Raw genomic sequence first — 12,813 nt, 5'->3', positions numbered from 1 at the left:
CATAAATATTATAGAGAAATATAAAGCATGACAGTGCCTCTACTTCCTTCGGAGGTTTGGCATGTAATCGAAAACCTTGGCAAACTTCTATAGATGTGTGGTGGAAAGTGTGTTGCTTGGCTACAGGCTGGTATGGGAACACCAATGTCTTTGAACGGAAAATTTCCCAGAGATGCTGCCCGGCTTGCTGAGTTCCTCCAGCATTTTGTGCACGTTGCTTGGAGCATCTACGTATTTTCATTAGCTTGTGAGCGATCTTCATGTGGCATGTGCTGAATTTGGCAGCGGACTGAGCACACAGCCCTAGAGGAAACCAGTGCTCAGCGTGACAGAGCTCGAGATGTTGGGTGCCGAGAATAGTTTACCCACAAGGCTTAAAGGAATGATCATGTTAAACGCCGAGCTAAAGTCGATGAACAACATCCTGGCGTATGGTGCATCGCTTTCTTTGGTGAGACAAGCCAGCGCAGCGAGCCCTCTGTGCCTTCCTGACTCGTGCGGAAACATCCGAACGGAACGGCCACTCCAGTCCCTCTCCTCCCTCCCTCCCTCCCTCCCTCCCTCCACCACCCTTATCGCATCATCAACACCCTCTCCCTCCCACCCAATAAGAAGAGGGCGAGTGGACGGGGCTGTCATGTCCCGCCCCCTCCGGGGATTCTGGGAGCGCTTGCTGGTTATAAGCGGTAGCCGGCGCGCCGCCGCTCTCTCCGCCGTCGAGTCTGCAGATTCCGAGCAGTGACTACTGGCCTATTGCCGTTGCCCTTGTCTCCCAATCATGTCCGACAAGCTGCCCTACAAAGTCGGTAAGGAGGGGTGTCGGCACTTACCCTATCGGCCGTGTGGTCGCTAACTGGTGTTCCGGGATCGCGGCTGGGGTTTGCAGGACTGGGGATGAGTCTGGTGTTGTGGAGATCTAGTCAACTTTTTCCAGTGTCTCGTGAATATTTGCGGTGACCAGTGTTCATCAGGTAAGGGAGCGAGAGGTAGATTAGAGGCACATCGTTTTGCAGTCTGAGTTTTCATTTGACCTGTATACTCTCCAGTGGTTATGCTTCCCATACAGTGCTGACGCAAGGCATTTTCAGAAAGTGCGGAGGTACAAGAGGCTGCAGGTGTTGCAATCTGATGCAATGAACAATCTGCTGGAGGAACTCGGCAGGTTGAATACAATCCGTTTTGGGGGTGAGGAATTTTTGATATTTGTTCAGGTGACAGCACTAAATCGGAGCTAAGAGTGCAGAGTGAAGTTAGGTACCTGGGCTGGGGAAGGTATTTGGAACGTTGGCCTTCCCTACATTGAAAATAAGTGCTGCAACGTTACGCTGAAGTTGTACAAGAAGCTGCCAAGGCTGTCCGTGGGGCTCTTTGTACAAATATGGGGAAGTGATGATAAGAAAACGTCATTAAACTGGAAAGCAGATTGACAAGAATGTTGCTGGGGTTTGATGCCTGATCTATGAGGTGAGGGTGTTCTTGTAGGTGTACGTAACCCTGTGAGGCTTTGAAAATATGATTACTTTGTTGTTTACCCAGGGGTAAGAATCAAAAGCAGAGTGCCTGTGATTTAGGGTGAGGGGGGACAGATTTAATCATGATTTGAGGTGAAACTGCTTGACGTGGGTGATGAGTGAGGAAGTTAGAAGTAAATTTTATTGACAGTACGTACTGTACATGTCACCTGTGCATACAGCCCTGAGGGATTTTTGCAGGCATACTCAGTAACTATAAAAAAAATCAATGAAAGATAAAGTGCAGAAGATATCTAACTGTTCCAATGCAAATTTAAATACATAGTAATAAATAATGGCAAAATAAAATAACAAAATAGTCCTTAAAGTGAGAGTTGGTGGTGGAAGCATCTCAATGGATGGGTAAGTAAGGGTAGTTGTCCCTTTTTGTTCAAGAGCCGACAGTGACATTTAAAAGACAGTTTGGATGAGTGAATGGGTAGGGAAGTTTTTGAGGGATATGGGCCAACGGTATGGTTAAGCTGAGTTTAAAGATTGTTTTCAGTGTGGAAGGGCCCTCATCTGTTGTGAAATAGGGTTAATAGCTGTTTGGTGGACTTAGGAAAGATGGTGTAGAGGACAAATCAGTTAAGAGATCGGATGGGGGCAGAGTGGGAGACGAATATGACTGGACCCAGGTGAGGGGAGAATGTTGATGCTGACAGCTCGGAACAAGATAAATGTGAGCACAAATGTTACCAGTGTTGGAATCTGTTACAAAGAAATGAATTGTGGGAGGGGTAAGGGCCGATGGAACCAGATTCAGATGGAGGATTTGGTGAGCCAGAGGGTGAAATGTGTGTGTAGTTGTGAGAGGGCGATGAGGGCTGACTCGGGTTGATTAGCACTGACAATGTGGTAAAAATGGGTGGACTGGAGAGGGTTGGGAAAATGGGTTGGAAGGTCACCTCAAATTGGAAAGTTCAGTGTTCCTGTGATTAGCTTGTAGGCAACCCAGGCAGAATGGGTTTTGTTCTTGTTTTTGTTGGGCAGAGAAGACAGGTCAGCTGTGCAGTTGGGGAGGGAAACTGAAATAGCATGCAACCAGGAGCTAGAGATTGCTATTGTCACAAAACAAAAATACACTGGAAAATTGTGGCCTAGCCTCTGCTTGGTCTTGCTTAAACTGGCACAAATTTGAGGCGGGTACATTGAGTGTTTAACGTGCCAGGACAATTACATGAATAGGAAGGCTTAGAACAGGGGTTCCACGGAAAGGGGTTAGGAGCAGTAGTGAGTGCTGGTATCTTGTACTTGGTAGAAATGAAGGATGATGTGCTAGATGTGGGGGTCTAGATCTATGAAAGGTGTCTGGTAGGAGATGGGGCTTGAGATCATATGTCTGAAAAATAGAAGAGACACGAGAATGCTCCATCAACTGATAGAAGGGAAACCAAGCTTGTTGAACAAGGATATTTGAGACTTCATAGAATGGAAGACCTCATCTTAAAAGCAGGTGCAGCAACGATGGAGAAAATGGGAAAAAGGGGCAGGGTGTTGTGAGGTGTAGTCCTGTAGGCTAATAGAAAGTTTAATGGTCTAAATTTTGGTATGTAGTTCCAGTCTAGCTGGAGGGTGATTTGTTAGTTATGAAGGTCTATTGGTGATACTTTTGCCTAATGTCAAAGGTTTGCACAAGAACACATGGAAACAGGAGTGGGTCAGCTGCCACCTTAAGCCTGCCTTGTCACTTAATATCATTTGCTCCAGACCTTAACTCCTCTTCTGCCCTGGTATCTTGTGCTACTAAATTTCCCAATCTTTCAAGAAGTTAACTTCCTCTTTAAATACTTATAATGTTCCAGTCTCCACGATCATCTGGTGTACAGAATTCCAGAGATTTGCTGCCTTCTGTGAATGGAAATATTTGTACATTCACTCCATTGTCCCTTTGGGATTTTATTTCATTAAGATCATGCTCTTGTTTATCTAAACTCCAGCAACAAATTCTTGAGTGGCTTATGATAGGTTCATCTGTCATCCAGTGAATCTGTTTCCACTGATCTCTCTCCTGACACTTGCATAAGAAATAGGAGCAGGAGTCGGCCATCTGGCCCGTCGAGCCATTCAATAAGATCATGATTGACCTGGCCACGGACTCATCACCTACCTGCCTTTTCCCCATAACCCTTAATTCCCCTACTCCGCAAAAATCTACCCAACCTTGTCTTAAGTATATTTACTGAGGTAGCCTCCACTGCTTCATTGGGCAGAGAATTCCACAGATTCACCACTCTCTAGAAAAGCAGTTCCTCCTCATCTCCATCCTAAATCTACTTCCCTGAATCTTGAGGCTATGTCCCCTAGTTCTAGTCTCATCAACCAGTGGAAACAGCTTTCCTGCCTCTATCTTATCTATCCATTTCATAATTTTGGCTTCTATAATATCTCTTGTCATTCTTCTGAATTCCAGTGAATACAGTCCCAGGCGACTCAATCACTCCTCATGTCTTGTCAAAGCTCAGCATTCCACCTCTCCAGGGAGTTCCAGGAGTCTCCCGCATATGAATAGTGGCTCCCTGATGCCCACAAATTATATACAATATCATGAAAATCAATTTTTTTGAGAGAGAGAGAGAGAGAGAGAGCGAGCGCGAAAGCAAGCAAGAGAGCGCGAGAGAAAACAAGCGAGAGAGAGCACGAGCAAGCGAGTGAGCAACCACGAGAGAGAGCGCACCGTGGCAGAGTGTTCCAAAAAAAAAAAGAAAATATAAAATGTACGTCACCCTAGACTACACTAAAGTGTACCCCTGCCTAATAAGGGTCAAAAATAATGACAGGGTTGCACGCTGCACTGTTTGCAACAGTGACTTTTCTATTGCCCATGGTGGGTTAAGACTGTAAAAGACATGTTGAGGTGAGTTTAACAGGTGTCATTCGTTCATTAGCATAGCTAACGTTATTTAAACTAGCTGGCTGCTAAGGAGCTACTCTATTGCAGACATCCCACCTCTCCCGGAAGTCTCCCGCAAATTGATGGTGCTGCCTCCCTGAAATCAGTTTTTGCAGGGTGGGATGTCTGGCATTATCTCTTTGCTTTTATATTCTATTTCCCTTGGGAAAAACATGCCAGCATTGCATTTGGCTTCTTCTTTACCACAAACTCAACCTGTAAATTAACCTTCTAGGAGTCTTGCACGAGGACTCCCCAGTCCCTCTGCACCTCTGATGTTTGAACCTTTGCCCTATTTAGTTAAAATTCTGTGCTATTCTTCCTTCTACCTAAATGCATTATCATTCATTTCCTGACACTATTCCATCTACCACTTTTTTTGCCCCTTCTTCCAATTTGACTGTCTTGCAATCGCATTGCTTCCTCAGCACTACCTACACCTCCACCTATCTTTGTATCATCTGCAAACTTTGCCAAAAAGCCATTAAATCCATTTTCTAAATGACAAACAATGTAAAACATAGCAGTTCCAATACAGACCCCTGAGGAATACCACTAGTCACCGGCAACCAACCAGGAAAAGCCCTTTTATTCCCACTAGCTGCCTCCTGACTGTCAGCCATTCCTCTAACCATGCCAGTATATTTCCTGTAATGCCATAGGATTTTATCTTGTTGACTTGTCATGACATCACAAGTTATGGATAGAAGGCAGAAGAAGTGTTGAGTGGAATGGCAAAGCAGATTTGAAGGGCCAAATAGCCTAATGCTGTTACTCTGTCTTATAGTCTAATGGTCCACTCTCCTCTCCAGATTCCTCCTCCATCACTTTACCTGCCTATTCCAGCTTCTCCCTCTCCATCATCCACCCTTATCTCAGCTGGTTTCACCATTTACCTGTTGGCTTGTACTCCTCCCCTTCCTCCACTTTCTTCTTGTGGCTTCAGCCCCTTTCTTCTCCACTTCTAAGGAAGGTTCTTGGCCAGAGACATCTACTGTTTATTCCTCTCCATTGATGCTGCATGACCTGCTGATCTCCTCCAGCATGTGTGTGTAACTCTGGATTTCTAGCATTTGCAGAATCTCATGGGTTTATGTCCAGTAAATCTTTCAGCATCCTTCAGTGTTTACTGTGTTCCTTAAATAAGAAGACCACGGGTGTGCCTTCTACTCCAGGCATGGCCTACAAATGTCCTGTGCAGTTGTAACAGAACTTCTGTTTCTGAATTCCAACCCCCTTGCAGTACAGATCATGCCATTTAATGTCCTATTTGCTGCACCAGCCAAACTTTTGACTAATGTACATGAGTTTTTTCTCCATTTCAATAGCGCTTTGCCTTCAGATTCCTTTCACTGTCATCATGACCTTGCACTATCTCACTTTAAAATCAGTTTTTGACCATTGTCTTGGCCTATCTATATCAAACTGCTGAGATCTAACAATCTCATACAAGATACCTTACCACCTATTTTGGTGTCATTAGCAAATATAGTCATAGTCATACTTTATTGATCCCGGGGGAAATTGGTTTTCGTTACAGTTGCACAATAAATAATAAATAGTAATAGAACCATAAATAGTTAAATAGTAATATGTAAATTATGCCAGTAAATTATGAAATAAGTCCAGGACCAGCCTATCGGCTCAGGGTGTCTGACCCTCCAAGGGAGGAGTTGTAAAGTTTGATGGCCACAGGCAGGAATGACTTCCCATGACGCTCTGTGCTGCATCTCGGAGGAATGAGTCTCTGGCTGAATGTACTCCTGTGCCCACCCAGTACGTTATGTAGTGGATGGGAGACATCGACCAAGATGGCATGCAACTTAAACAGCATCCTCTTTTCAGACACCACTGTGAGAAAGTCCAGTTCCATCCCTACAACATCACTGGCCTTATGAATGAGTTTGTTGATTCTGTTGGTGTCTGCTACCCTCAGCCTGCTGCCCCAGCACACAACAGCAAACATGATAGCACTGGCCACCACAGACTCGTAGAACATCCTCAGCATCGTCTGCCCACAATTTCAAGTTCAATAGCTTGTAGTTCGTCAAAGGCATTTGGCAGGAATTTATAATGGTGTTTGTTTTTTATTTTGCCTAGACTAACAAGGACAGTCAGTCACTCAAATTTGCTGGTGCTGCAAATTTATTTTGTTCAAATGAAAGGTGATTTGGTGCCATACTTGAACACAGTAGAATGTAGCAGATGGTAAATATGCTGGAATGCCCAAGAGGATGAAAATGTGAGAAAGAGTTGGCTTGAAGGAACCAACCAAAAATAAGTCTTATTTTATGGGATGCAACTCTAGTGATATGATGGAATTCTCTACCATGTGACCAAAGCAACTGCACTTCCCTAATCATCAACAAAGTACATTTACAATGTGGTCATTATCAAGTTAGCTTAGCATTTATTGGCTTACCCAATCAACATAAATGTGGTGGTCTGCAAGTGTGACTAGCTGGGCTGTCTTGGTGTGGTGAAAGTGGTGATCAGCAAGTTGAGGTATGCTACAGACTCCCAAGTATTAATGGGAATCAGAAGAAAATATGCAGAGATTTTAAGACCATAAGGCCTTGATAGAGTGGACGTGGAGGGAATGTTTCCTATGGTGAGAGTCTAAGACCAGCGGACACAGTCTCAGAATAGAGTGGAGTCGTTTTAGAATGGAAATGAGAAATTTCTTTAGCCAGAGTGGTGATTCTGTAGTTCTTTGCCATAGGCAGCTGTGGAGGCTTGGTCTTTATGTATACTTAAGGCAGAAGTTGATAGATTCTGGATTGGTCAGGGCATGAAGTGATACGGGGAGAAGGCAGGAGATTGGGGCTAAGAGGAACCACTGCCTTAAACATGTCCAATGACTTGGCCTGCAAATTGCCCGTGTCAGAGTTGCACAGATTTAATACCCTCTGGCTAGACAACTTGCATCATCTCTGTTCTAAATGGATGTCCCTCAATTCTAAAGCTTTGCCTGCTTGTCTTTTACTTCCTCATAGAAAACATCTCTACAGCTACTTTATCCAGACCTTTCAATAAGATCTAAGCTCTAGCAATGCAGACCCAGAGCCATCAAACATTCCTTGTATGTCAAAAGTACATTTAATGTCAGAGAAGTGTATACGATAAACACCCTGAAATGCTTTTTCTTTGCAACCATCTACGAAAAACAGAGGAGTACCCCTAAAGAATGAATGACAGTTAAATGTTAGAACCCCAAAGTCCCCCCCAGCTCCCCTCCCTCTTGCATGTAAGCAGCAGCAACCTACAATTCCCCTCTCCCCCCCCCCACCAGTAAAAAAAACCAGCAGCACCCACCACCGAGCACTCAAGCATGAGCAAGGCAACAGCAAAGACACAGACTTGCAGTACAGGTGTCCCCCACTTTTTGAACGTTCGCTTTACGAAACCTCGCTGTTACAAAAAACCTACAGTAGTTACCTGTTTTCGCTAACAGAAGGTGTTTTCACTGTTACAAAAAAAGGCAGCGTGTGCCCTGAGCAGCCAAGCTCCTCCGGAACTGCATTCTAGCCGGCATTGCTTAAACACGTGCCTGTGAGCATCTGTGCTTTGTCGATTTATTTTGAGCATCTGTTTGCAAGATCAGTTCTAAGGTATCGGAAAAGCCTAAAAGAGCTCATAAGCATGTTACACTTAGCGTAAAACTAGACGTAATTAAGCGTATCGATCGTGGTGAACGAAGTAAGGACGAAGTGAGCTTGGCTTGTGGAAGTTGACGAAGATGATGTTGAAGAGGTTTTGGCATCCCATGACCAAGAACTGATAGATGAAGAGCTGATGCAATTGGAAGAGGAAAGGATAACACTCAAAACCGAATGCAGTAGCGAACGGACCGAAAGTGAAGATGTCCAGGAACTGAACGTGAAGCAACTGCATGAGATGATAGAAAAATGCTCGAGGCTAAGCAGTCAAGCATACTGTCGTTTTTCAAGCCTTCCACAGCAGACGACGAACCTCGACCTTCGACATCGAGGCAGGCAGATATAGAAGAAGATGACCTGCCTGCCCTAATGGAAACAGACGACAATGAGATGACACCTCATTGTCCCACCACCCCAATCCTTGGGCCGCGGAGAATGCAGCGGTAGCGGGGACACATCCAGCACATCTTTAAGAAAAAAGCTGAAATAAACAAGCTAATTAATTAGGTGCCGCCCGGCACGTAATTGTCAGCCCAGATCAGAGGCAATTGCCGATTGCGTTCTCTGATCTGGGCCAACATTTACGTGCCGGGCGGCACCTAATTAATTAGCTTGTTTATTTTGGCTTTTTTCTTAAAGATGTGCTGGGTACATCCTGACTACCGCTGTATCGCTGCATTCTCCGCGGATTGTTATCAGTTCGCTGCCCGGCGGTTGGGGACCACTGCACCACCCCAACCTCCGACGACTCAGCCTAAAACACTATCATCAGTGTGCTCGGTGCTGTCTTCTCAATTCTGGTAAGTGATACTACACTGTACATACATTATTTCTACTTTATGTAGGCTGTGTATTTTTATGCGTTATTTGGTATGATTTGGCAGCTTCATAGCTTAAAGGTTACTGGAGAGAGTGTTTCTGCCGAGAGCGCTTGCGTGAGATTTTCGCTATGGAGAACAGTGCGGCAATGATTGTAGAAAAGTATTTCTACTTTATATAGGCTGTGTATTTATCATATCATTCCTGCTTTAACTATATGTTACTGTTATTTTAGGTTTTATGTGTTATTTGGCATGATTTGGTAGCTTATTTTTTGGGTCTGCGAATGCTTGCAAATTTTTCCCATATAAATAAATGGTAATTGCTTCTTCGCTTTACAACATTCCGGCTTACGAACCGTTTCATAGGAATGTTGTACCTTCAGAAATCTGTACCTCTATCAAATCTCCGTTCAATCTTCTATGTACCAAGGAATAAAGTCCTAACCTTGCAACTCCAAAGACTGCATTGTTCACTCGGCATTCGACCTACCGCAGGTTCCCTTCCTAATAAGGGAGAAAGAGGTGTCTCCGTTTCACAGCGAGAGGGGAAACATAACAAACAACTTTCTGGTTTATGATGTTAGAAGTCCATTGCATCGCTTTTTCCAAGCTCTGTGCCCAACGATCTCAAGTCTCTGGGTACACAACCTTAGATCTTCCATCTTCCACAACACACTAATCTTCTGCTCGGACACTGACCTCCGATCTCACTGCTACCAGTCTTCTGCTTGGACGCTGTCATTTGGTCCATCAAGTCTGCTCCACCATTCAATCATGAGCTGATACAATTCTTCCAGTCATCCCCACTCCCCTGCCTTTACCCAATACCCTTTGATGCTCTGGCTAATCAAGAACCTATCTATCTCTGCCTTAAATACACCCAATAACGGCCTCCACAGCTGCTCGTTGGCAACAAATTCTACAGATTTACCACCCTCTGACAAAAGTAATTTCTCTGCATCTCAGTTCTAAATGGATGTCTTTCAATCCTGAAGTTCCTCATACAGTAGCCCTTTCATTCCTGGAATCATTCTTGTGAATCTTCTCTGAACCCGCTCCAGTATCAGTATATCCTTTCTAAAATAAGGAGCCCAAAACTATGCCCAATATTCCAAGTGTGGTCTCATGAGTGCCTTATAGAGCCTCAACATCACATACCTGTTCTTGTATTCTATACCTCTAGAAATGAATGCCAACATTGTATTCACCTTCTTCACAACTGACTCAGCCTGGAGGTTAACCTTTAGAGTATCTTGCACAAGGATTCCCAAGTCCCTTTGCATCTCTGCATTTTGAATTCTCTCCCCATCTGAATAATAGTCTACTTGTTTATTTCTTCCACCAAAATGAATGACCGTACACTTTCCAACATTATATTTCACTTGCCATTTCTTTGCCCATTACCCTAAACTATCTAAGTCTCTCTGCAGGCTCTGTTTCCTCAACACTACCGGCTCCTCCACCTATCTTTGTATCATCGGCAAATTTAGTCACAGATCCATTAATACAGTGGTCCAAGTCATTGACATACATCTTAAAAAGCAGCATTCCCAACACCGACCCCTGTGGCACTCCACTGGTAACCAGCAGCCATCCAGAATGGAATCTCTTTATTCCCACTCTGTTTTCTGCCAACCAGCCAATGCTCCACCCATGCTAGTAACTTCCCTGTAATTTCATGGACTGTTATCTTGCTAAGCAGCCTCATGTGTGATACTTGTCAAAGGCCTTCTGAAAATCCAAGTACACTGTCTACTGCATCTCCTTTGTCTACCCTGCTTGTAATTTCCGCAAAGACTTCCAGTAGGTTTGTCAGGCAGGATTTTCCTTTCAGGAAGCCATGCTGGCTTTGCCCTATCTTGTCATGTGCCTCCAGATACTCTGTAATCTCATTCCTAACAACCGATTCCAAAAACTTCCCAACCACTGTTATCAGGCTAAGAGGTCTACAGTTTCCTTTCTGCTGCTTCCCACCCTTCTTAAAAAGCAGAGTAACATTTGTAATTTTCCAGTCATCCGGTACAATGCCAGAATCTTTCGATTCTTGGAAGATCATCGTTAATGCCTCTGCAATCTGTCCAGCTACTTCCTTCAGAACCTGAGGGTGCATTCCAACAGGTCCAGGAGATTATCTGCCCTCAGACCATTAAGTTTCCTGAGCACCTTCTCAGTCGTAATTTTCACTGCACATACTTAACTTCCCTGACTCTGAATGTCCGGTATACTACAGACGTCTTCCAATGTGAAGACTTGTGCCAAATACGCATTCAGTTCCTCTGCCATCTCTGTGTCTCTCATTACAATCTCCAGTGTCATTTTGTATTGGTCCTATATCTATCCTTGACTCTTTTACTCTTTATGTACTTTTTTAAAAAAAACTTTTAGTATCATCTTTGATATTAGTTGCCAGCTTCCTTTCATAATTCATTTTTTCCTTCCTAATGACCTTCTTGGTTTCCTTCTGCAAGTTTTTAAAAGCTTCCCAATCCTCTAGCTTCCCACTAGCTTTGGCTTCCTTGTATGCCCTCTTTTGTTTGTACTTTGGCTCTGACTTCACTTGTCAGCCACGGTAGTGTCCTTCCCTTTGAAAATTTCATCTTATTTGGAATATATCTGTTTTGCACTTCCCTCATTTTTCACAGAAACTCCAGCCAGTGCTGGTCTGCTGTCCTTCCTGCAAATGTCCCTTTCCAGTCGATTTTGGCCAGTTCTCCTCGTGCCGTTGTAATTTCCTTTATTTCATTGAAATGGTGATGCTTTGGATTTTATTGTTTCCCTTTCAAATTTCAGTGAGAATTTGATCATATTGTGATCACTGATCCCTAAGGGTTCCTTAACCTTAAGCTGTCTTATCACCTCCAGATCATTGCACAACACCCAATCCAACACAGCTGATCCCCTAGAGGGCTCAACAACAAGCTGTTCTAAAAAGCCATCCCTTAGACATTCTACAAATTTTCTCTTGAGGTCCAGTACTGACCTGGTTTTCCCAATCCACTTTCATGTTAAAATCCCCAACAATTATCATGACATTGCCTTTCTGACACATCTTTTCTATCTCCTGCTGTAATTTGTAATCCACATCCCGGCTGCTGTTTGGAGGCGTGTATACAACTGCCATTAGGGTCCTTTTACCCTTGCCATTTCTTTACTCAACCCATAGACACTCTACACCTTCTGATCCCATGTCATCCTTTCTACTGATTTAATATTATTTCTTGTACACAGAGCCACTCCACCCCCTGTACCTACTAACCTATCTTTCCAATACACCGTATATGCTTGGACATTTCCTGAAGGGAAAACCTTGCCTGATGAATCTATTGGAGTTCTTTGAGGAGATTACGAGTAGGATAGATAAAGGGGATGCAGTGGGAGTTGTATATTTGGACTTTCAGAAGGTGCCACACATGATGCTGCTTACTAAGTTAAGAGCCTATGGTATTGCAGGAAAGTTGCTGGCATGTTTAGAGCATTGGCTGATTGGTAGGAGGTAGCGAGTGAGAGTAAGTTTCTAGTTGGGTGCCAGTGACTCGTGTTCCACAAGGGTCGGTGTTGGGACCACATCTTTTTTGATGTACATAAATGATTTAGATGATGGAATAGATGGCTTTGTTGCCAGGTTTGCAATGATACGAAGATTGGTGGTGGGGGGGGGGAGTCATTGTTGAGGAAACTGGAGGTTGCAGAAGGACTTGGACAGACTGTTTTCTAAATGGAGTGAAAATTCAAAATCCATGACTCAGTCTCTTAATGCGGGGGAGGGGGGAAGTAACTAGAGAGAATACCTTGCAGACTAAAGTATACATCTTTGGAACTGCTGGAGATGGGTAAGCCTCTTGGTAAGTATTTCTCAGGTTTAACAGTAGTGATAGATGCGAAGACTTCAGATTAAGGAAAGATTTTGGGGAGGTCTGGTGGATAGCCTG

General features: G+C 44.0%; 1 protein-coding gene across 1 annotated transcript in view; it reads left to right on the top strand.

The window, feature by feature from the left end:
* Nucleotides 1-672: 672 nt before the first annotated feature.
* ahcy (adenosylhomocysteinase) overlaps nucleotides 673-12,813 on the top strand; it is a 114,003-nt gene continuing 101,862 nt past the window's right edge. Inside the window, exon 1 of the mRNA XM_072244999.1 lies at nucleotides 673-806. Within this exon, the coding sequence (XP_072101100.1) occupies nucleotides 779-806 (28 nt within the window). The 5' untranslated portion in view covers nucleotides 673-778. The remainder of the gene's footprint in view (nucleotides 807-12,813) is intronic.

Source organism: Mobula birostris, chromosome 2 (assembly GCF_030028105.1).
Source record: "Mobula birostris isolate sMobBir1 chromosome 2, sMobBir1.hap1, whole genome shotgun sequence".
NCBI classification, from domain to species: domain Eukaryota; kingdom Metazoa; phylum Chordata; class Chondrichthyes; order Myliobatiformes; family Myliobatidae; genus Mobula; species Mobula birostris.
This window is presented reverse-complemented; position numbering and strand designations above follow the sequence as displayed.